The sequence below is a fragment of the Crassostrea angulata genome, chromosome 10 (assembly GCF_025612915.1).
Source record: "Crassostrea angulata isolate pt1a10 chromosome 10, ASM2561291v2, whole genome shotgun sequence".
In the NCBI taxonomy this organism is placed as follows: domain Eukaryota; kingdom Metazoa; phylum Mollusca; class Bivalvia; order Ostreida; family Ostreidae; genus Magallana; species Magallana angulata.
Genome location: NC_069120.1, coordinates 39,409,421 through 39,435,844, shown reverse-complemented (window position 1 = coordinate 39,435,844; position 26,424 = coordinate 39,409,421). Strand labels below are relative to the sequence as shown.

General features: G+C 33.4%; 1 protein-coding gene across 3 annotated transcripts; it reads right to left on the bottom strand.

Moving 5' to 3' along the window:
• Positions 1 to 868: 868 nt before the first annotated feature.
• On the bottom strand, positions 869 to 22,115 carry LOC128165219 (glutamate receptor ionotropic, NMDA 2B-like). 3 transcript variants are annotated; one of them, XM_052829506.1, is made up of 17 exons: positions 20,940 to 22,115; positions 17,566 to 17,768; positions 12,708 to 12,839; positions 11,611 to 11,753; positions 9,526 to 9,724; positions 8,396 to 8,534; positions 7,988 to 8,229; positions 6,947 to 7,094; positions 5,913 to 6,099; positions 5,093 to 5,212; positions 4,537 to 4,662; positions 3,768 to 3,988; positions 3,161 to 3,321; positions 2,676 to 2,857; positions 2,273 to 2,508; positions 1,892 to 2,055; positions 869 to 1,283 (listed from the first exon to the last, which is right to left on the bottom strand). In XM_052829506.1, the coding sequence occupies exons 1-17, from the start codon at positions 21,360 to 21,362 to the stop codon at positions 953 to 955; spliced, it is 3,357 nt and encodes a 1,118-aa protein (XP_052685466.1). In that variant the 5' UTR covers positions 21,363 to 22,115; the 3' UTR covers positions 869 to 952. The 3 variants fall into 3 exon arrangements, with proteins under 3 accessions (XP_052685466.1, XP_052685467.1, XP_052685468.1); XM_052829507.1 differs by lacking the exon at positions 5,093 to 5,212 and having other exon boundaries at positions 20,940 to 22,113; XM_052829508.1 differs by lacking the exon at positions 4,537 to 4,662 and having other exon boundaries at positions 20,940 to 22,111.
• Between the last annotated feature and the right edge of the window lie 4,309 nt (positions 22,116 to 26,424).

The window sequence follows — 26,424 nt, the reverse complement described above, 5'->3', positions numbered from 1 at the left end:
AGCTAGTATATCAATTTGTAACTCTGTACGACCAGATGAATTTATGTCTTTAAAGAAGAAAAGTAGCAACGATGATGATATCAATGGCAAATGTACTTTATTTTTGTTCTAACATTAAAACACAATATACATTATTCGTTTTCAGTTTCAATGTCATATTTCTTTCAAATTTTGTATATAGATGATGATGATGATGATGATGATGATGATGATGATAATGATGCAGTTTTATTCCTCAAAAGAAATATTTTATAGAAACGAAGATTTACATTTGTATTCAGCTACAATGTTCAAATCACTTTAAACCACCACTCGGTCTCCAAAAATGTATTCAATATATATTTATTTTGTAAAACAGTTTGATTATGCACTGTATGACAATCTCATAATTATGTTCTACATGAAACACACAGGTTTTATTTTTACATTCAATTTAAAATGATGTGAAAATTTTTGATTCAACTAATTATTTATCGTTAGGGAATGTATCATGATGAAAACAACTCAGCAGGGATGCACGTGTTAATTCTTTACTACATGTATATAAAGTCACACATCTTTTAGTGACCTTCAGTCGAATTTCAAATTCTTTTTTTTTCTTTATATTCTCTTTCTTTCCATGAATCAAATTTTAAAATTCGCCGCTGGGTTTCAATGTTGCAGCTGAGCAAATCAATGATGAAAAAAGAGTTGCCACACGTCAAAAATACTGACTTATGTACATGGATACTAAGCAGTTCTGTAAACTTTTCTTCAAGGAAAACCAAAGAAAAAAAGCTTACAAACATGTAGTTTCATTGCAGCACCTTGATTAACACACATACACTCAAACCCTCCAACCTCACCCACCCCCAACCCCCAACCCCTCCCTAAAAACAATGAAAACAACAAGGCAAATATATACTTCTTTGCAGTTGAAAATTAAAACAAGAACCATAACTCTTCCACGCAATCAAATCGTCTCTTGATCGGAACTATCGTTGTCAACACCAATGTAAAACTTTCCTTCATTGAATCGCACTTTGTGTTTGTCTGAGATCTCGTCCCTCGCTACCTCTACAGCGTTCGTATAACTGGAAGATCGCTTCAAACACTTCCTTTTCCACCGAACCGGCGTACTATCGTAAGAGTCTAGCTGGTGACTCTCCTGTCTGTTTTCTACACTTTTGTATGCATTGTGATGGCGGAAGTGAGACGTGTTCGGATATCCATTGTGTTTTAAAGAAATATCACATATCTGAGGCTTTGTAATTGTATCCTCGACCGGAGTTATTCCATAGCTTCTGTAATCACAAGCAATACAGATATCATGTTTTAGCGCTAATTTACTAGATAAAAGAGAATTTCTTTAACAGATCCATGTAAAAAATTAACAACTTCAACAGTGTTATGTTACTGTTGCAATTAAATTCGTAAATATATGCTATGTAAAACTTCTTCCAACCATCGTCACAAAGTACCGGTATGCCCAATATTTGGCATCCTCTCCAACCCGACCGTGGTTGCTTAAAACGATAATACCTACTGTAATAGAAAATTTAAGTATGGACCAATTTGAGTAAAGCATATTCGGAGATTGACCTTTGATGCCACCTATAAATTCAAAAGCTGTTTTATTAAAATTCGTTTATTGTTGATAGCCATAAGGAAAGGCATATAGGATTGAAAAAGGTTAAAACTGACGCCACGCGTGAATATTCACAAGAACTGTTTAACGGGATCAAATAGCCATGGAGAAGGTAAAAGCAAATCAAACAGTGGCTTGAAACGATGCTTTAACCTCATCAGAAGTTTTCAGATTGGCTTTCCTTTTATTTTAGCACATGGACTTAATTAACATTAAATTAAATAAAGCCCCACTTCGAACAAACCAATGTAGATGTAAACTTACTCCAGCTGTTCTCTGAGTTTATTGATGTACATTAACGACAAGTCGTGACTATGCCGTTCTTTCCACAGCGACACCTCACACTGGGGGTTCTTGCACTCTTTGAGTTTCTGTCTGGCCATTGCTTTCATCACTGACTGCTCAAAGGTTAGCGATCGGCCCATACTCTTTAATACAAAAATATAAATGAATTCAATTCACTCTGTGTTTTATTCTGAGATTCATTTACCTAAAACTATCCTCACTAAAACAAATGTACATTAAATTGTAAAATACTAGTAACTTGGTGAACCTTTCTGTATATAGAATATAATGAATACATAAAGAAAATAAATATAGGCTGTAGTTTTTGCGGAATCCTACCAACTGCATGCACGAACTTACCAAACTGACAAGAGAACAACATAAGTTTTTATCGTATTTTCGAAGACAGCGTCGGCCAAATTTGAAGTACAAGTGTTCCATTAGCAAGACAAGCCCTCCGAGTAAAACACCGGAGGCTAACAAAATAAAGGCGCTAGTGAAATTGGGAATCCCAATGGTGTGGCTTGATTGGCCTCGTTTGCGTTTCATGTGACATGCCCCAGCCAACCAGAATCGCCTTAGTCTTTCTAATTCACCTGTATAAAAATAAATCATTTTGATGACAATATGTGTTAACTTAACACATATTGTGTAATTTAGAAATAGTATTAACAAATTGGTGTATGTGTATCCTTTAATAAAATACATAATCACGTGACTGCTCCACTTGAATGACGTAAGAAGAGGCAAATGCAATAATTACCATTTTCCTTGAGTTCCAAAATCACCTCGTTGATTTCTTCCAGGTAAGAAGCTTTCTTGGGGACAGCGATGCCGTACCCTGTCATGGCGTACTTCTCTCCCACCGTCTTCAGTTCACAGTTATTGTCGTTGCCCGCGTGGTACTCTAAGGGAGTGGCATCATAAATAAAGGCCTGTATCTTCCTACAGATGGAACAGTATTGTCTCGTTTCATTGAATCTTTGGGTGGTAGTATATAAAAAGCAACTGGTGATCAACTCTAATTATTTTAATTCCTAACAGAAAAAACATGATAATATCCTTTTTCATTCAGTTCTCTTAAATGGAAGTCCACGAGCAAAAAAAACAAAACATTGTCGTCTTTTAATCATACTAGAAATATAAAACAGTAAAACAAAGCTTTTACTCTCTGTTATTTTGAATAATAATTTTTATAACATAACCACAATAGGCTATGAATGAAGATGAAGATGAATGCTTCTTTACCCTTGTTTAAGCGCTTCTAGCGCGTCATCTACCGTTGGGCGATTGTAGCGTTGCATGTATTGGTACATATTGTAATGGTTTTTTCTAAGATTCTCCTCGGTACTCCCATTAGGTATGGTGGCAAACTTAAACGGGGGCTTCATGGAATATGGGTTGGTTAACTGAGTGAAAGAGATATCAACTTGGTGTAAGTCATATTTCTTATTATAATTGTCACGACGTCAAAATTATCCATTTTTTCCCAATATAAAGAGGAAATTTAAGTTTTTATAATGATACATTTGATATCCACATATTAGAAATTAAAAGAAGCCAACATATAATTTTGATGAAGGGTATTGGATATTAAAGAGGCATAGCTTAGAAATTAAATTGGTTCGATTTGTAGAATAAAAAACCTCTTGCACAAGAGCCATTTAATTCCTCAATGTTCAAACTGTCTGACTCATTTTATTGAGGAACTCCAAAATGTCGTAACATTAAATTCATCGTTCACATTACCACTTTTTTTCTGGGGCTATATTGCATCAAAAATGATGAATATTGTTTTTTCATTCTCTCCTTAAAATGGATATTTTTGCTACGTAAATGAAAAACGTGAACATACCCTCCAGTCTTTAATTCCAGACAAGTTGTAATATTCATCTTTCGTGATCATGAAAGCGGCCAAATTCGCTGTATAGGATGCCAGAAAGACTAATGCGAACAGAGCCCACACGTTAGAAAGGAATCTACTTGAAACCCCTCGGGGGTTATCTGTGGATACTGAGGCCCCGAACAGCATGGCCCAAATCAACCAAAAGGATCGGAATAGGGAAAATCTGTGCTCTGTTTGATAGTAAGACAGAATGAACGTTTTTTTTAATGCTTGGTACAACGGAATAAGCATAACAGTATGTTACAACAAATCCTTAATAATTATGAAAATAATTTTTGACATTTTGATAATCAATTAATATTAGTAACAACAATAAACAAACAATTTTTTTTAAATCATCACATTATCGTGTTATTAGAATTTAAAAAAAAAAATTAATATGCAAATTTTAAAAAAATATAGAAAATCACAGACGTATAATATATATCAACACGAAGTGCCAGAAAATTCCGAGGCAGTAGTCATTCAAAGGCAATACTGAACGCCTTTCGTCTCTTTGGGTTTCAGAGAAAAAAACAGATGAGAAACCAATTAGATTTCGTTTATTTTCTAATGAATAAAAATAGATAGAACGTTTAATTACCGCCAAATAAAGGTGTATGCGTTCGGTATGGACTTTGTGACGTTGAGTACCAGAATCAGAGAAGTGATAAAATAGAGAGAAGAAAAAAAAAGTGTGTGCTTCCCCTTCTTACAGCCTGATTTACCTCTCCGTTACCTCTCAAAGGGGTGGCGCCCCTGTTCAGTCCTTGGGGGCTCAGCCATTCAGAAATAAAGATGGCGGCTCCAGTAGCATGCACGCTGAAGACCAGTATGACGCACCACGACGGGTAGTCGTACGGTTCTGGAAGCCAATGAAGAAAGCAAGATAGAATAAAACACATCGAATTATTCATAGAACGACCGAAGATAGAAAATGATTGCCAAAAAGAGAAGTATCGTAGAAAGTTTGACAAAAGAATGCTTTTTTTTTTTTAAAATAATAAGCTTTTATAAAATAGCTCGAGAGAACATAGTTACAGTAATCAATCAATACTATTTCAACGACAGTCATCGTATATTTCAAAATATATGAAAGGATGAAAAGCATTTTTATTCTGTATATTTAAGCTTTGTAAAAAGACGAAAAAGCATTCCCGTGTAAAACCGCAATGTGTGCAAAGATAAGTAATTGTTAGATAAGAATAAAAAGAGGGAAAAAAAGACCGGTAAGCAGTGAAAACAGACAAAGAAAACACAGACATACATCCATTTTGCACGCAAAAGAGATGTACCTTTAATTTTTACATTCAATCCTTCAGTTTTAGAAAAGTTTTCTAGCAGCCATACGAAAAAGGCCACTATTGGTAAGGTAATTACAAAGAGTGTAAACCAGTAATTGTTGTGGATTGGACCTGAAAAGACAAGGATAGAACTACCTTTTTCCACGTGACCCAAAGGTGCATTGGAGAAAGAACAAACGTGTGATAAGTTCTCCCATTATTCTTATGTATCGATGCGATCAACAAATTCCTCGCAGGATTGATATAAGAAATTTGAAAACAAGCTCTTCACAGGTATTGTTATACAATAAACAAAACCATGCAACGGAAAGAGGTTTGAAACATTGGGGGCATGTAGTCATTTTTGCTATTTCTATGTTAGGATGTTTATGACGTACTAAGTAATGCTTACATGGAGTTTCCCACAAATGTTCGCAAATATATCCGCTGTTATAGTAGGTACGTAATAGTTAAAAAGGTTTCTTTGAAAATGTTGAAGCAACGGTTGCTGTTGTTTGTTTGTTTTTGTTTTTTGTTTTGCATTTATGCATGAGTTTCAAGTTTTACTAACTTTTTTTTTTAGATATTTAGTTTCAAACTTACTCTTCGTTATCATTTTACATTTTAACATGTAAAATTCTACGTTAAACTTGACATCCTGAAGTTATACTGATTAATGTTTTTGGTTTATATTGTCCAAATACTTTGTAGCAATTACTCGTTAAATTAAAGAATTTTGCAAACATTTTTAAAATGGTGTAAAGGGATTGTATTTAATTTTGCTAAAGTAGTATGGGGAAGGGGTAAGCAGAAAATTTGCTACTTTACAAACCTAGAAAAGCTGTTGGTGAGATATTCCCTTTCCTAATGGATACCATTATGGTGATCCCCGTTTCCAAAAATGGAATCGAGAAATCAACGACCTCGCTGCGTTTAGGCGTGATCTTCAGTGAGGTCAACACCATATCGGCCCTGTGGTCTTGGATTTGTTTGATCAGACCATTCCATTCCCCTGTTCCCTGAATAAGAAGAATAAAATCAAATTGTCATACTACCATGCATCAATATCTCTTATTTTCTCTATTAAGCATCTAGTGATGAATTATGTTGACCACCTATGGATCGTATCTGATTCAGGAATTTTTAAGGAGGTATTGGATACCTTCTTTATTTCTTTCGAAGAAAATTATACAATTTTATTGAAAGCAGTTACATTTTTTTGTTTTACAATGTTGATGTCGAACAATAGGAGAGAGCGTCAGCTACTGATCAGCAACTCTTGGAAACCCACTCGGGCTTTCACAAACTTTGTTTTCCGAGGATTAAATAATCTTGCAAAATAATGCATCGTCAAATACTAGAATTGTACAATATGAAAATATACAGTGGTAATTATATTGTGATATTGCATATTTAAGGAATGAATTAAATTTTAACGTATGTTATACGATATAACATAACTTGCAGCAGTTTACGCTTTATAAACCGCGAAGCGGTTATATATACATGTATATTGAACAATTATCCATAGTGGCATTTCAAGGAGATCTTTACCAGAAAGACTTTAATTCCTTCAAATTTGAGTTATATTTAATAGAAACGAGTTGAAGTTATATTGTATATATTGTGTCAAACACTTCTAGTACATTTGTAATCCAAACTAAATAGTTTAATGACGTAGAGAATTGTAATATACAGAGGGAACAATTTATATCGTTTACCGATATATAATAAGTCCAAAGACTCCAGCGGTCTCGGCAGACGATATTTCTAATGTAATGATTCCGTGAAATCTACATTTCATCTCTTTGAATTAGAGGCATAATCCAATGTAATAAAAAAAACTGCAAAACATAGATTTCCGACCTGATCTGGGAGGCCCCATGTTCGGTCTGGTACTTCATATAGTTCGTAATCAAACTGCATTCTGGAGCTCATCACTGTTAAGATATCGATGCATAGCCCTGCGCAGCACCGAACGACCGAGTTGTTTTGAAGAGAGCTGTCATTGGCACTGAAAAATAAGACTGGTTGCTTTAATCCAGATGGAAAGGGTATACAGTACAAGTCGGGCGAAAAAGAGGGTACGCAACAAGAAGCTATAGATTTTTGTTTTACTGCAAGACAAAAATTAACATTGGTTTTATATATAAAAAAGGTAGCATAATGTCAATGATGTGTTCTGAATATTGGAAGAGGTTGCGTTTTTTATTTATCATTTTCGATACATTTGGCATTTTTTAAAGGATTAATATATATGTCACAAAACTTAAAGGGACACAGTGACACACGAACCAATGATTCAGCAAATATCGAATTTTTACACGATTTCCACATATTTTATATAAGATTTCGATGTTCAAAAGTAAATAAATCAAATTAAAAAGAGAGAAATTGAATAACGCGTTGGGCCAACACAAAAAAAAAGAGTTTTCCTTCCGCTTCATAGCCTTGCAAGCGCAGGGGAATGTAAATACTGCAGCGTGGCATACACCCAGAGCCAGTAACTTCTCATCGAAACATGATGTCTTCAATAACTATATATTTATTAAGATGCATTCTCTATAACAGCATATTTCTTACCACAGACATCGAATAGCATCAAATTCAAATTCTTTTCTCACTTTGTCAATCCAATTGTAACTATTTTTAGACAGAAATCGCAATCACGTGACCCTAAACCAATGTCCAAAACAACTCGGATTGTTTATATGTGTAATTTCCGGATCTATTTTGAGTCACCGTGCCACTTTAACATTCACAGTATCAAATACTGGTAGACGTATTTTATTAAATGGTCTTGCAACGTGTTTGTGAGTTTCGATGATTTGTTTTCCTGTAAAATAGCCTGAAACATGAGTCTTCAACAAAAAAATGACCATAAATTTTAGGAATGGCATTGCCTACCTCATTACTTTGTCTTTCATCACACGACACGGTACGGAGGGTGGAACGCAGTTTTCTTGGGCACCCTTGTCCAGATAATACACATACGGCTGTTCTTTTAAGGTGACGATTCTGAAGAAACGCTTTTCTGGTTTTCCTAACGGAGGCAAGATGGAATTTCCCGGCCAAGTTATTCCAGACATTTCCACCATCATTTTTGCTTTATTTTTTATTTCAGATTCAACAGGCACCCATCTTCCCACCTTTAGAAAAAAAAACCCATTGAATACAATATCATTAAACAGACTTTGACACAGTTGGTGTATATAGGTTTATGAAACGCCATTGTATTGCTGCGCGCGCATGCTGTGTTTAAAGAATTTATTTCGACTGTGCGGTGGTTTCATTTAAGTAAAATTCAATTCTTACCTCTTTCCATATCTGTCTTGTCGTGTACTTTTCGGTCAAGTGTTGAATATTTACAATTCTTAGATTTACTATTTGGCTTACGCCATTTTCACTGAACTGTACTGGTGTAGGCTTATCCAACGTTACGTTCTTCATCAATCTAGATAAAAGTTTTAATTTTTTAACTAAGTTTTGATTAAGGCACACCATCCTCCTACACACAAAGATAAAGGTTTGCTCCAGTTAAATTAATTTACCGAAAGAACTTGTAATAATAACCCAAAGGTACACAATTTTTGCGTACCATGTGGAAAAATTGACAAACTTCGCCTTTTAACTTGACAGTTTATTAAAAAGAGAATTTAATTATATTGGTAACAGTTATTTTTCTTCTTAGAGGGTTGTTTAACCTTAAAATGGCATTGCCATTAAACAGAGCAATACCATATCTAACACAATCGCAACCCGATTCATGCATTAGATCTTGTGACTGAACCCACCAAAAAAATCTCAAATCATTTTTTCTTTGAGAAAATATATTTTTGTAGCATTTATTTATCAGGGGCTTCATAATTTTAGAAGTGTGTTATTGAAGGGTTCTGTATAATTGAAAAGCTGTTGGTATATCCCAGAAACCTATAAGGACTTAATCAGGGTTTTTAAATAATATATGTGAATGCATGTGAATTAGCTCTTCTTGTTTCCACAAATTGGTTCACAAATGAAATTCCCTTATCAAAAAAAAAATCTTTAGATTTAATTTAATCAATATCTTATAAAAATCTTCAGGGACGCACATTGACTTTAGTCTCGCTACGATGACCAAAGAAATGAATGCAATTACCCCTGCATTTAAAATTCTGTTTACTTGTTTCATACTTAAAGCGATAAAAAGCAACTCTATCTAGTAACCAACTCAATAAATAAAAAACTATGAATACCTCTGAGAATTGCTTCCCTCGGTCTTAAAAGAAATAAATTGCGGATAGTTATCTCTTATTTACAGCTCTCTTGATTCACATAATAGAGTTCCTAATTTATATTTCAAAAAGTCAGATAACCCGGCAAATTAGTTGACAAATGCATTCCCTAACCCGTGAAATGATTCCAAGGATGATTTGACGCTGAGAAGTTAAAGGAGGAATGCTTACTGATAGAAGAACTCTCCATCTCGCCATTGTTGAAGGCTTTGCCGAGACTCACAGGAAAAATTGGGAGATATTTGGTATTGATTCCTGTACGTATAGATTTCCTTGAGAGTTTCCACCCATAACCTTACAGACGTTTTTATTGCATTTTCTAACAGTTTTTCTTCGTATTCGTCTTTTGCAATGGTGGTATATGTAATGCCTGTAAGATAAACGACGGTGAATTCATCAAAACAGTTTTTGCAATTTTTATAAATCTTTAAATTTATGTCACTGTGTTCATATTGTATATGACAGGATTTGAAATAATTTGTCTAATTATCTTTCTTCTCAAAAGTTTGTTAAAAAAGCGTTGCAATAGCGTGACACTGACTGATCAGTTTTCGCAAATTTAAACAATACTAAAATAGGGTGAAAAAAGACTAAAAAGAAGAAGAAGAAAAAAAAAACCCCAAAGATTACATCATCAGATAGCTATTTTCTCCTTCGACGACTGCAAAACTTACACAATATGTACGATGGTTAGATAATCCCAAAGCAATTTCTTGAATGCATCGACGAATTTGACATTTGCTATAAAAAACATTGCATTCATAATAATACTCTTGACACCCGAACGAGTCATTAATCTTAAAACCATGCATCTCGTTGTCCACCAAGTAACCAACAGTAACCAAATTACTCTATCGAAGATGAATTCGAAACTGTGGGTCTTCTCGTTTATAATTTTGTTTTCGAGGTATTTCGGGCGCATCCTGCGATAGAACATGTCAGATCGTCGATAATTTAAAGAAAGACTGACAAAATGTAGACTCGAGAGATTTCAATTTCTCTAAAACAGAATTACCAATTCGTGATGAAAATGTGATGCATCCTCATGCTGATTAAAGTGATTAATGCGCATGACAGTAGACACACGACTTAAATATTCCGTTTTCTAAGACTGCATTAAATATTTTTTTAGAGAAGACAGAGAATACAAAAATAAAGATGATAAACTGTTGAATTGTGTCGTCGACTTCTGTGAAAAAGAGAATGTTAGTCAAAAGGGAAAGCGATTAAATCGCATTCAAATATCAGTTGAGGAGAATTCTACTTTAGGAGTGTTTTTACTTTATCCTTAAATTGATAAGAAAAAACACATTACTGAGACAAACCAATTCAAAAATGTCACTTTTGTCTGTGATTTGTCCAAAATAAAGTTACCTCTTGAAAAATTATCTCAATTATTAAATAGTTACTTATGTATAAAAATCGATCCGTTTGTTACGAACTCGGCAGGATATAGTTATATAATAGTGATATAGTAATTATAGCTAGTTGTCATAAAATAACGGGGTCCACTCGTTAACCGTGCCCACAAGACTCTCTTTCTAGATCACAAAGTGATATTAATGCACAAGATATTATCTATGGTAGAGTACTTTTTATATTCCACCGGGTGGTGTGGGAATTTGGCTTTAATGGCTATGTTTAGTAAAGCGTGCTTTAACTCGGAAGATGCCCGCTTTTGAGGATCCTTCTGGGACTTTGAATGTCAGAAGTAGTAAACTAAGGAGATTCATACGATATAACAGACATCTATCTAGTTACCGAATAAATTCAATACCAGAGTGAAGATGAATAATATTCATAATATTTTTAACTGTACAGAACTTTGATGGCGAAAACTACAGTCAGAATGGGAATTTTTTTTTAGTTTGAATTGAAACCCTTTATAGAGTATTAACTATCATACAGATTTATCAATACTGAGAGTGAGAAAATCCCCTAAATGAACAAAAATAGAGCACACATAAAAAAGAAACACCGTCGAACCTAACAATTTGCTGAGGCAACTCAGTTTTCAGTGTGTGATTCTCCACTGCCGAAATGCGGATAACGAATTTATTCCATTTTCTTTTCGTCTTAGCATCAAGATCAGAGATGGAAGGTTAGTCCTTAATGGATTATTGATCAAAAAAAAAAATTCTATAAAAGCGAGCATTTGGTAGCTAACGAAAATCTACCTTGACCATAAGCAATTATAGTCCTTTACATTTATAAAATAAGAAAAATACTCTCATCAGTACGTAAAGTTAGCTTTACCTAAGCTTCCAAGTGGATACACACGGGGGGCATTGGGATTTCTTAGAAATCCGACACAGAAGGAGGACATGATCCAGAGGTAGTCCTTCCCCGTGAGCTCCAGTTCCTCCGCTACCTCCATTATGTCTTTAGCCTCATGAGAACTTGAAACACATTTACACAATACTGATCATTATAGGGATTAATGTTTTTAAAAAAGCAATGTATGAGACAATATCTTACGTTACAGAAAATCAGAAAATAGGAGTAACACAATAGCAAAATAAGCTAATAAACTCAGTTTTTTTTAAGTGTTACAATGTAACCCTTGAACAATATCATAATGTGTCACATATTGACCGCTTTTTTCTACCTCATAATGAAAATAATTGTAAATGTTTAATTTTTGTGCAAAAAGAGAAAAATGCTGAATAATACAAATATTACAAATATTAGGTCAGCTTTAAAGATAAGGTCATAATAAAAACTGTGTCCAGAAAATTAGCCAAACCAAAAACAACACTTTTGATCCAGCTGGTACAAACACGAATTACAAATAGATGAATTAGCCTACTGCATGTATGCCTGTACTATACTCCATTTTTTCTATGTAGACACAGGCACGAAGCATTTTTTGAAAGTGGGGGGGGGGGGGGCGGGGCAGACTCATCCAAATATCTTGAAAAGTAATAAAAAATAAATAAAAACAAACTTCTCAAGATCATTAAAATCCTAATCCTGGGTCAAAAGGGGGGGGGGATAAGCAAGGTTAACCTTATTTTTCACTTTCGTTACTCATTTTCTTATGTGTACTTGTCCCAATACAAGGTGGAGAGGCTACTCCTTGATAATTGATTTTTTTATATGTCATTCTTTGCAAAAAGCCCCCTGCCCCCCATGCTACGTGCCCGAGACATAAGCAATTTTTTTGCAATCTAAGAAGTATGTTTTTGTTTTTCTCGTACAAAAGTTCGTAACAGTAAATTACCCCTGACAGATATTTACAACAGTAAAACTAGTAAAGACTTCTTTTCAAAATCACTGTAAAAATTAGGCTTAATTTCTATTGTTATTATATAAACTATAATATACGTCATATTCTTGACTTATACAAGTACTTTGCATGTAAGAGGAATACTCTGTTTTCCAATTTGTTGTCTCTTCGGAAGGCCTCTCTTGATTTGTCTTTAATCACTGTGTCGTTATCCGAAGGCAGGATATTGACAACGATGGATGAAAGTAGATTGAATCTGGAAAAAACAGCAAAGCAAACAGAGTCAAGACTCGTGAATCACGAAACCATCGTACTACGTCAAACTCTGCAGTCTGGACAGAAAAATTGTCGTTTGAAGACATTTCTGTCTGTTATCACAAGTTAACAGTTTTTTTAAATTTTCAAGTTTTTATAAAAAAAAATAAAGAGGAAAAAGTCAGATGAAGATATCATTTAGTAAAGAAAAAATCGTATATTTTAGCTTTAAAATTTGATCATTTTCTACAGAGCTCTCTTTCTTAAGTCATAAAATGGACACGGTTTTGGTCATATTTTATTTTTCTGTTTTTATTATTTAAAATGCTTTAAAAATGCATTTGTAATAATTAAAAAAAAATCAATGGCCAGTTGTAGAGTTTTAAGCAAGATACAGCACTCACAATTCTTTGTCATGTAAACAAGGCTCGTGCCCTGTATTTGTTTACATACGTTCAATATACCAGTAATAAATCTTTATTAAGCTGAATAGTCTATCTCCTTATTCGTTTTAAGCATAAATAAATTGTTTTTAACGTTTACCACATTCATTTTAAGTCTAAAACTGGAATTTTCACTCCAACATTCAAAATGTAAACAAACGTTTTGTTTACATTGCAAAGAATTGTAAGCTCTGTAACTCGCTTATGACTCAGCCAATGACACTCAAATTTTGGTTGCTTATTAAAAATGCCTAACTAAAGCATTGTAAACATAAATATAAGAAAAATAATTTTTGACCAAAATCGAGACCATGCCCCTCTAAGTTCACGACCAGATTCTTTAATTCATGTTTACGATTTCAAATTCAGAGTGTAGCTACTCGAAAGTGCTCATAATTTTTTTTTTAAATTACATCATTCGTTGTCTTTTATGTTGTTTTAAAAGTATATTGATCTAAAAAAAAAAAACCCACTAGAAATCAAGAATTCTAAAGTCAAAGATTTTTCTTGTCTGATTCAAAGACCAGTATTGCTTATACAATGTAGTTGTCAATGGTTACTTTGAGTATCGTAAGATGATACAGATTCATAAAAGAGCTACTAAAGGTTTGATGAAAAAAGGTTGCTATATCTATCATTTCAAATATATTTTGTTGCACTGATAATGGAAAAATTGGGAAAAAAATAATGTGATAGATCAACAGCATTATGTCTGTGGATTTTTTTTATATCATAAATCATATTTTCACTCTGTCCACCTAAATTATGAAAAAGGTTTGTTAATACATGAAGAGTGTTACTTTATGATATAGATTAAGGTTACAACAACTTAAAAGAGTTATAAATATAGAGCGAACTCTTACATTCGTCTTCTTTCTTGTAAATTTGATAATATCATAGATAGGAAAGGGTGTATAGGAATCCGAAGATGGTCGTAAATAGGCATTTCAGAAGAAAAAAACCCCAGAAAGCAAGAACTGCCAATGAAGGTAAAGGAAACGAATTTCTCAGCCTTTAAAGCCTATAGTTCTCTTGACATATCGTAAATCAAAGCAAACCAAAGCAGTTAATGTACGGATGTTAGATTTGCTGCAACGATACATATGGTGAAAGGAATGGTTGTGTCTTAGTGTGGGAAAAATGTACAGTACTTATTTTTTTATACTTTGATACCTTATGTACCCCTTTGCAAACATGGATATCTGCATTATTTATGAATACTACTTGTAATTTATCCATTGATACCTTACGACAGGTACATTTACCATCAATTTAAACCAATGAAGAAATTAAAAAAAGCGAAACAAAAAAAAAACCCACAAAAAGCACCCCTTCCCCCCCAAAAACGTGCAATATTTTCAGTTACTTTTATTAATTCTATAATTCAGGGATCAACTTGAAATTGCATGCCCGGTTCGATAGAAAAAATTAATAATTAAGAATGGAAGGTAATTAATGCTAAACCCTATACCCGCATTATTATTTTACTTTTATTGGTGTTTTGCAAAATACAATGAACGAAATTAAGTTACATTTCATATTGTACACGAAACATAACCATAGTGAACTAATAGCGATTCAACATTGGTTTCCTGTAACATGTGTTATAACATTTGCGGTCATGCTTGTGCATTTATGGCGAGAAACTGTGTCCCTGATCAAAACCATTTGATATAATATGTACATAATGTAAAACTAATGTAAAAAAAGTCAATTTAGGAAATTCCGAATTCATAATTGCGTTACATGATAGCATGCAAACATAGCAGTTTCTCCGACTACCACTGTATAGTTGCTGGGTGATTAGTCGAGTGTGTGACAACATCTCAGTTTTAATGTCATCAGGAGTAGATGTAGAACATTGATCCCCGGCACTCCTCTGGCATGTAGGTTTGATTTTAAGCAAAACTGACAAGGAAGCTCCCAGGGGAGGTAATTTGATTTCACGACTCGGAAACTTAACGACTCAAAGACCTTTAATGGTATCTTACATATTCGTTATAACGTGCCATTCTCATCACATTAGTTCCGTAATCTACTTTTAAGACGTAAGAAAAATACACGAACAAATGGGATTTTATGTTTTTTTAATACTAAGTTATCTACAGTGTTGTTGTTGGTAAATAACGTTGCTTAAAAAGTGGCAACGCATATTGAAAAAAAAAATTCAAAGTGCGCTAAACTTGAGACAAAGTCCACGTACTTTGAATTCATTTTTCAAAGTGCGTTAAATTTTGACCCGAGTCAACGCACTTTGAACAGTTTTTCAAAGTGCGTTATGACTATACATCAACATTTGTTATCATCAATACACTTAACACACTTTGAATAGAACTGTATAAATCAGAAAATATGAGCTTCGTTTTTTAAAAAAACTGATTTCGTATTTACTCAGATTAAGAGTTAATATTTAATGTAAATGAACACTGTTAAATATGGTATTACTTGAAACGGAGAGTGGACAACCAAAGGTACAGCCCAATTTCAAATATATTTATATTCAAATTGATAACTTGAAGAATACACCACCATCTTTCCTTCCTAAATATCATATCAATTCTATAAACTTATACAGAGTTTTGTAATAGAGATTGCTCATTTTCACTATCTCTTAGATGAGTAAACACCCCCCCCCCCCCCAAGTAAAAAAAAAAAAGAAAATAAAAATTGAAAGGACCGCTAATTGGTGCAGTTCATGTGATCAAGTATTTTGATATACAAATCTCAATAAACCCGTGAACTATTGTTCTTCATGTGGGAATTGCTAACCTAAAATATTTTCTCAACAAGTATTTTCCGTGCGAAATAGCCATTCAGGATAGCTAAAAATCTCGGGTTCTCCAGTCAATGTAGCATCAAGCTATTAAACTATATTAAAACAATTATCTATCACGTTTGAGTGTCTTCACAATTTCGACCGGACCTTGCATATTTTTTTTCAAAGTGCGTTATATCGACTACCTCAATGCAACTGGTTCCTTTATCGGAATTGAAAAAAAAAATGCAAAGTGCATATTTTTCTTAAGAGCTTGGTTAGCTGTCTTATACAAAGTCATTTACAATGTTATTGGTCGAATACTATAGTACGCACTTACGTCGAAGAATAATTGAACATTCCTACAATGAATATTTTTTTTTTATTTAAGGAAACATTGAAAAAATGTAATGCACATAACTCCTTTACATAAAGTTTAAACGTATTTGGATAAAATTATTTGAAAACAGCTTTCTTAAAGTAAGAACCTATTATAGTTAAATGTGACCAATACTAGTGCCATGCATGGCTATTGGTAGAACAAACCTTTTGTTTTTAAAATCGTCATATTAGGTAATCATAATCGGTTTCACTCATTTTTTTCTTAAAGTATACATCTTTACAAAAATGGAATGTGTTATTGTAACTATATAAGTGTGTTTAAAATCATCATTTATTTTTTCTCCAATATCATGCTATTAGCTAGTATATTCCAGTAATTATTTACCCTATAATTTCAGAAAAACCACGTTGTACAAACAGATGTTTAACAAAAAAGATAATGCTTTCTTTATCTCATCTAAGCCCCTCAGCAACTTTCATTAGCTGATAATCTTTTTATCGAAATTTTTTTTATTAATGATAAGAAACTGTCTCATTTCAAAGCAGATGAAGTAATTTTTTTTAACTTTTGTTTTTAATGTTAAAACGACTACCATGATGATCTAGTGTCAAAATTCTAAACGGATTGTTCTCCCAATCATGCAACTATCCGTGTTTCTTAGCAGTTGTTCTGAATGATACACTCATGTAATTATTCGTACGCTGCATTTTTGTATAGTCGTTCTTATTGACAGTGGGCGAATTTAAAATGGGGGGGGGGGGGGTATTTGTATAAAGCAATGAAGTTAGTTTTTAAAACCCCGACCGTGCAAGGACAATTTTTAAGTAAGGTAAAATATTTTAGAATCATCACATATATGACAAAGTTAAAATAGAACCATTTTAACAAGACCTTGGACTTTCAATGGGGCGTAGCTATCTATTCCTTGCGTCAAAACAAGTTAAAAATGACGCGGTTTCAAGTGAAATATGCACCGATTGCGTAGTCTTAGCTCAAAAGCCAGACATATCGTGTTGATTTCAAAGAGCCATAGCTGAGTGGCTAGCAATGAAAGAGACATGCCTACGTCACATTGCTGTTTGACACAACTTCCAAAAGTCCAAGCTCTTGTTGAAATGGTTTTAACTCTATAAACAGCATAGTTATGCACACATAAATCTGTAGTAATAGATTGATGCCCACTTGCCTGCTTTTTCTATCGAACTTGACTCTTTGGTTGTGTTCTTTTACAAGAGCTTCTATGGCATTGGTAAATTCTAAGTAATGGAATGTGGTCGTTGTCACGATGGCGAAATTGGTCCATTTAAACTTTTTCATGATGTCTATCATCAGAACACATTGGTGGTATATCGTTGGTGCCAGCTGAAGAACGGTTGAGTCTTGCTTGTTCTAAAAAATGTACAAATATCATATTCGTACAAAATTAGCGAAAGACTTGAATTAATGAGATAATGAATGATGAAACTCACCAACCCCATCCAATTTAAAAAACAAGTAACAAAAAGAAAACAACAACAACAATGAAATTTACACAAAACAGAAATAGTCAATTAACCATTAAGGGTAATTTGACCTTGAACAACCAGTTCATATCGGAGATTTGACAAAATGTCAAAAAGACAGTAAAATAATAATGTTTTAATTTTTAATGTAGGGGACAAAAACAGAAGAAGCAAAGAACAAGTCAAAACACTGACTGTAATAGTTGTTTGTTTGAGGAAAAACCTGTACATGTACATCACACATGTTAAACAATGTATAGTCAATAATATAACCTTTACAGTCTACATCGTTTCAGAACAAAACACAGGCATAATTTTAATCAAAGTACTGAAGTACTGACGGGAGTTGATTTTATCGATTAACATTTATTTTAAAATCAATTTATCTTGCATGGCAATTAGTTTCTAGTTTGTATTTGAATTACGCACTTTTTTATAATATGAATTTTTAGACTTTTCCGAGAAGAATTTCGAGAAACCCCATAGGAATCATGTTGTGTAATATTTAAAAAAGATAGATTTCAACAACTAGTATGTATTAGTTATCGAAACAATTCTAAAAATTGTATGGATCCAAACACTATTGATATCGAGCTCTACATAGTCTCATTTAACTATACGCCCGGCTGTCTCCGACAATCAAGAGACCCCCCTCTCTGCTTATCGCAGATTTACGGAGACAGCCGAGCGTCTGATTGAACGAGACTATATTAACTCTGGCGAAGGAATACATGAGACTACAAAAATATCTAAATTGTTCGTAGTATATAAAATTTTACTATTTTCAAAGTGTTTATAGATAAGTTTCCTTGAAAAACAATATTTCAGCATACATTACATCGAATTTTTTTCTATTATTTTGAAGAACTAGGCTTGTCAGCGGTGATGATTTGTGCATAGGTCCAAACACTGTTTCACTTTCGGTTTGCCTGAGTAACTGCATAGGAGAGTTGATTAAAATCAACTCCCAAAAATCATTAAATACATACTGGTCATGTATTTTTAGTTTTACTGTGTATTAAAGGTTTTTTTTCTGGATAAGGACATTGTTCGCCATAACTCAGTGGACTTCAAGAAATACTTTTTAAAACAAAAAAATGCAAATTGGATAAATATAAGACAATAATGGTATTTTCTCAAGACCACGAGAATAAACTTATGGCATGTTTGTTGGTTTTTTTAAAATAATACCGATTTTTTCTTTTTTTAAAACAACTTATCAATAAGAATGAAGAATGTCACAATGCTGTCGTTTAACCGTTTTGTCAGTATGGTTACAAATGAAGAGTGTACCAAAACTATTATCCTAATCGAAGAAATATCCTTTCCAAGAAGACCATTTAAACTTTAGACAGTGGTCCGGATATGAGAGCGTTGGGAATTCATTCTCGATTCTGAAGAGCGTTGTGATTTATGTATATATCTCTGATATATGAGGACACAGCACGTTATCGTACAACGGCCAGCATAGACAAATGGCGATGAAGTCGATATCTGATATATAGAACCCGCTTTAAAGAGAACGTCATTTTAGGACAGCGCATTGAAAGAAATCTGCATACTGGCCAGTCAATATGATTTAAATACTTTGACTGGGATGAGAGAGAGAGAGAGAGAGAGAGAGAGAGAGAGAGAGAGAGAGAGAGAGAGGGGGGGGCTATCCAAGCTTCAGCAACGATTGGGGGATTATACAAATGCGAACACGAGACTTGGGAGTTGCTCTTACTGAGTAAGCATTTAATAAACGATTATTTTTAACAAGAGCATGTTTTCGTGTATTGTTTGTGGACATATGTTACATACTGAAACACGAGGCTGGTCGCTTCATAAATATTGATAATTCAGGGTAATTGGATCAAACTAGACTAAATGAAAATTGTTTCATCAGAATATGATGAGAGGACTTCTTTCATATTGGTATCATTACATATGGTTACAAATCGGCCCACTTGTTTTTGCCAGATGTCAACCTATTCGGGAATTTCAAGCGAAAAAATGTTAACAAGTCAAAAAAAGGATACACTACGAAATTGATAAAGTTCGGAGTGTTTTAAAGTATATCTAAACGTTTTACATTGAAGTACCTTTAGTGTATGGTACAAAAATATTAAAAATTATGTTAATAGTCTAAATATGTACATGAGTCTAGCAGTGCAATACTTATTTAGATCATCATCATCATCTTTTGATAAGATGAACTTAGAGTACTTAGAGGTAGCAATAAGGGGATTATTGTCTTGATACGTGTGCTACCTCCAAGCTGTGACATGGAGAAGTTCCCCCCCCCCCCCCCCCTCACATTTATGTTTCAATCTGATATATACGTACTAGTATGAACGGGTTCAGATTAAAACGTAAGTACACAACTGAAAATAAGTGAAATCGAAATGTGGTATGAAAATCAACTGAAATAAAAGAGCACAATTTAACTGTAATACCTATCTAAAAATGTATAGCTTGGCTGAAGTCTGCGTGCGTTTAGTATTTTTCTTTGTGTTTTATATAGATAGATAGATAGATAGATAGATAGATAGATAGATAGATAGATAGATAGATAGATAGATAGATAGATAGATAGATAGATAGATAGATAGATAGATAGATAGATAGATAGATAGATAGATAGATAGATAGATAGATAGATAGATAGATAGATAGATAGATAGATAGATAGATAGATAGATAGATAGATAGATAGATAGATAGATAGATAGATATATATATAATTGTATTTGCTTTTCACTCTCAATATTTTGTGGGTGATGGAAACAGAAAAAATGATGAAATTATTTTAGTTCTTTCTGTTGGAATTGTTTTTTGTTGTCGACTCCTCTACACAAATCTTATATTTGGATGGCATAGAGGAAACGTCCTTTTATACGACATCAATCAAATTCATAATCAAGAACAATTTACATACTTATAAAGCTCATGGAAATTCTGAATGTCGTGAAATAATCTTTTATTTGAATGGCATAGGGAATACAAACTATTACACGACATCAATCCTAAAAAAGAGTGTTCAACAAATTCATTCCAACAAAAACAATTTACATACCTCTAAAGCTCCTGGAAATTGTGAATCCCATGAAATAACTGGTATTCTTAAGTACTCCGCCATGTTGATGATGTAATTTGGCGTAGGGTCTTTAGTTGGGTGCAATTGAAAGTAAAGAATAGTATTAACTTTTTCTTTGAAAATATTCTCACAAAATAGATCCAGTATATCTTGCGGATTTTCAGTATCAATAATTCTAGAGCTCTGTTTTATAACACCTGAATAAGTTTTAGATCTTTTCAGATCTCGTAAAATATCTGTATAATAGGACTCCGCTAAGGCATTCTTAAGTTTCTTATTTAGACGCGCACTGTCCGGCATGATTAGGAATATTGAAACCTCTATTGTCTCTCCGAATAGAAACGGTAAAAATTCCATGATTAAAAGCACCAAACAACGAAATATAATACAACACATCTTCATTTTTCCGGATATCACTCTCCGTTGTGAATGAAGAACAAATTATGTTTCCAATGACATTAGGAATAAACTACGGAAAATCTGCTTCTTAAAAAATTGGCTGATCTATTACTCCCAATTAAATAAATTATCACATCCTGCACGCGTCGTTTGGAAATAATTCAGAAATGAGTTCAATGCGAGCAAGAGGGAGCACAAACTGTTAGCTGTCCATTCCATGATTTGTTGTGGTATTTTTGCTCCTGCTAAAATCTACTACGTCAGATAATCGGCATTTCTTTCCAGCGAATCTCTCCGGGATTCTACTGAACACACAGCGGTTCCTGCATCTTTAATCCACTGATCACTTCCGGGAAAATAGCCGGCTGCTGAGTTGTCTTTGTGGATCGGCGGTATGCTCTGTGGTGCTTGCTTTATGAATTGTCGAATGTTTGATGGAAAAACATATTTCTCATTTTATTGATTAATTTTGTGTGTATTCATATGCCAAAATATATAGCTTTTGTTCGACCTAATTTATATTCGATGTTATAAAACAGAAATATGAAACTGCGTCCGTTTGTAGAAACATAAATTAAGTGTAACATATTTAGCACAGTCCAAAATTCGATTGTTCATTTGATACTTACAATGTTTAAAATATTGAACTCTATAAACATTAGCTTATTTGAAATGCAGTATATTGTTCTAGTGGACATAATATTAAGTACAGGAAATTGCCGAGTTCACCATTCTCTAGCTTAGTTAATTCCTTGGTGAGGTCCTGACGACAATTTTATCAATCTTTTTGACGGCGTATCCATTGTTGTTAAACTCTTTCTTTGTATACAGATCATGTATGGTGTTTTATTTTTATTTCTATTGAACTTGATGAGGATTAATATCAATAATGAAATAGAAGTACTAAATATTATGACAAAAGATATGAAATATGCTCACACACATCCAGAATAATTCAATTTATTATGTAGGCATTTACTCATGCAATTTTAAATAAATTTTGATTAGATATTAAAGTAAAAAAATTGTTCACTTTAAGGACAAAAAAATTAGTTCTGATTTTAATTCAAAAATTCAACTCTAAATTTTAATTCTAAATGAAATTTTTGATTAGATATCAAAGTAATGGATTAGTATACTTTATAAACAAAATTTAGTTAAAAATAATTTCTTACCCTGTAAACAGATATCATATATGTAATATAAGTAAAATAGGCCGTTTGTTTAAATGTTTTAACAAGTAAACGATTTTGTTAAACATGCCCGTAAAAAATATTAATGTTCACCTACCCATACTCGTAATACATATAAGGATGATGATGTTATGAACTTTCTGTACAAACTCAATGGCGCATGTAAAGTGCATTTTTAGCTACATTACAGATACGTATACTGTAACAGATGTTACAAATTGATCTTTTTTTTATTTTTAGGAGAGCGATACAAATACTATATACATGTATATATTTACTTTTTCTACTCTCTTTTGTCTGTGATAAGAATCGATTTTGTAATGTATAGTCCAATACATTGCACCAATAACTATTCTAATATCTAATAGTACAATTGCTGAAAATTGTATAAATATAAGTAATGAGGAATCGTTCTTTGCATATTATGAGGTGATCAAATACGGTCGGGTGTGATCAAATCTATCATAACGCCCTACGGACTTTATTGGATTTGATCACTCCCGATCGTATTTGATCGCCTCAGAATACTCAAAGAATAATTTCCAATTCCTCAAATTATGCATATATTTCCAAGACTTGTTTGGATTTCGTACATAATCAGACACTTTAACGTTCAATGCGGACACATTTAAACACATGCAGAAAGTATTCGGAGGCAACGTGTTTTTAGAGCTGTTGTTGGAGCACCATTTGTCAAAATTACTGCCGTCCTCTGTAGCAGTTTAGATTACATATTTATGTAGAAAGAAAGACTAGCATTGCTAGTACATGTATACATTGTACTTTTGAACTCTGCCAAAATAAGAATGAAAACATTGCACTTTGAAAGCTGCATAGATTAGCAAGCAGCAGCCAAGTCGTGTATATCAGCTTGTCTAAGATAGTCATCTTAATTAAGTGTAATTTATTTCTCCATATTTCTTAATTCAACCCGAATCTTTTTGTATATAAGTAGAAATGCTTGGCTCGACAACCGTCTGGCAAATAACAGACATAACCTTTGTTTCAGACTAAACCTCCTTATCGTGTTTCTCTCGTCGCCTTCCTAATTCTGTTTGAAACAGTTCCTTACCATAAAAAGTCAATAAATGCGATGATTCCAAGCAAATCTCAATTTAGTACCTTAATTGTGGCTCATTTATCAAATAAAAGAAATCTGCTCTTTCCGTGAAAAATTGCTCGACGTTTTCGTTTTAACAAAAATACTTTATGGCCAAATGACGACCCCTCGTCTGCGACATTGTTGCGTCTCGTAAATACGTCTCTATTTAGAAAAAGTTGTGGTAGATTGATGGGGGAATTTTGGCAACAGCCTCCACATCGATTTTATGCCAAAATACAGGAGATGTTCCGTGTTTCCTAACTCAAATACATTTGTTTAGTCTTTCAAAGAACACCGGTCATTAAAGGGGAAGATATGCCCGGTATTGATGGTGTTGTCATGTAAATATTGCATCATAAATATGTCTGCTTATGTCTATTGAATATCCCTTCCTCACACGTTTAACAACTTTTATTGGAAAAGAATTTTTTCTCATCTGCATGTATATTGTCGATATTCTTTTTATGTCATCAAAAATTATATGCGGAATAAAATGCAAATTTGATTATAACGCACTGTATATTCGTCCTCACTGGAAATTAGTGTGCATCGATATCATTTTGTTGGTGAAGTATGCATAAATTGCACATTTCATTCAATTTTCCCACACTATGTAAAGAAATTTATACTTTTACACCATAGGAACCCAATTTAATCTTTGATCGATTGGGTCTTTCTGAATATGAGGAAAAAGAAGATGTTTAAATTTCTGAAGCCACGATCATTCGTCAGCAGAATATTCCCTATTGGGGTTCTTTATGAAATACCATAGGTATGTATCTCTCTCAGAATTATTACTAAATAAAAGAAAAAATTTAAACTGTTGAAATACTCCATTACTAGCTATTTGTTTTGTTGCCATCTGGTGCAATATATTCTTGTTTGATATTACACCGTTACTCAGAATGTTGGTTATATTTAACACCATAAGAATATAAACAGCACCTACACTATTGTGCTCCCTAAAAAAATCCTTGATTTAATTGGGCTTTTTGTGCCTGTGGCATTGAAAAACCATGTCCTATGCTCTCACAGACCGTTTTTCTTTCTTGAAATCAATTTTGTTGTATAATGGCATATTTTAAAAAACCCAGAATATCAAAAATAAATGATTGAATAAATATATCAGTTCTGTTTCTTTATACATGTAATGTCATAGAACGCGGCTTTTATTGCACGTGACTTAAAAATCTGAACGGTAATATTATATAAATAGTGCCTGTTTGGGAGGGTAACAGTCGAAATTGACACCCCGAGAAAACTATTGTCAACCGACGCGAAGCGGAGGTTGACAATGGTTTTCGAGGGGTGTCGATTTCGACTGTTATCCTCCCAAACAGGCACTATTTAATTTATTATACTGAATGTCATAATTTTAAAGAAAACTTAACTGTTTTTCTATAGGAGTGACTTGAATTTTTACGGCGAACCGTAAGCACATCATTTACGCGTATGTAACAATTCGTTATGTTACCCATTGCCAAGTGTGATGTTAACGCTGAGGGTAATAGAACTTTTTATCAAACGCGTCTAAACCAATCAGATTTCAGTATTTAACTTGAAAGTATAATAATATATAAATAGTGCCTGTTTGGGAGGGTAACAGTTGAAATTGACACCCCGAGAAAACCATTGTCAACCGACGCGAAGCGGAGGTTGACAATGGTTTTCGAGGGGTGTCAATTTCAACTGTTATCCTCCCAAACAGGCACTATTTATTTTGTTATACTAAATGTCTTTTTTAAAATTTTTAAGAAAATTTTACTGCTTTTATATAGGAATAACGTGAATTCTACAGCGAACCGTACGCGCATAATTTTTGCGCATGTAACATTTTTTAATGTTACCCGTTGCCAAGTGCGTTGCTAACGCTGAGGGTAATAGTAAATATTATTAACTGCGTCTTAACCAATCAGATTTCAGTATTTAACATGAAAGTATAACAATATCAAATGTAGGTCTTGTTCTGACAGACATCAGCGTATTGTCATAGCTTTTCCTTTGTGCATCTGACGATGGTGTGAAGCTTATCCTCTTGGTTTATATCGTTGCTGCACTCGTATTTTTTTGGGGGGAGGGGGTAAAGAAGAGCAAAGCAATTCTTATAAGAATTAAACTAAAGCTCACTGTAACAATAGGTTTGCCTCTGAAGGACACGTGACCTCTTGTTACTGTATCAGGTACACGCTTGAAAATAGTCCTGGCATGTTGCTCTCTTTTGACAGCGGTGCTAAATTAAATCATTGTACATAAAATGAAATCACAGCTTGTAGTATTTACACTTGAGACAATTTCATTAAAGATTGAAATCAATGGAATCACCTAAAAATGTGTCTATTGACGTTTTTGTAGTCAGTTTGTTTTGTGTCATACAAATTGCCGAGGGCTCGATTTGTAAGCACACATATGTTACAATGGCACATTTACTTTGAGGGGGTAACAGCGAAGTTTATTTTTCTTTGCGAAGCGTCCCTGTAGAATGTAGTCACATATTTAGATTTTTGTAGAGAATTTGATTCTTCTTTGGCCCAAATATGATTATAACCATTATTATTGAAATGAAAGAGGTTGTAGTTAATTTTTTTTTCTAAAATCCATAATTTTACTTGAAGTATGACGCAACCTGCATGGTTTATATATTTGTCAATCATATGACAAATTCAGAATTTTTTAAAAACCTGACATATATGTATTAATTTTAAGAAATATTATTTGGTTATAACGTAAGAGCACTTAAGCGTATCAAATGCTACTATATACTTAGAGAGTG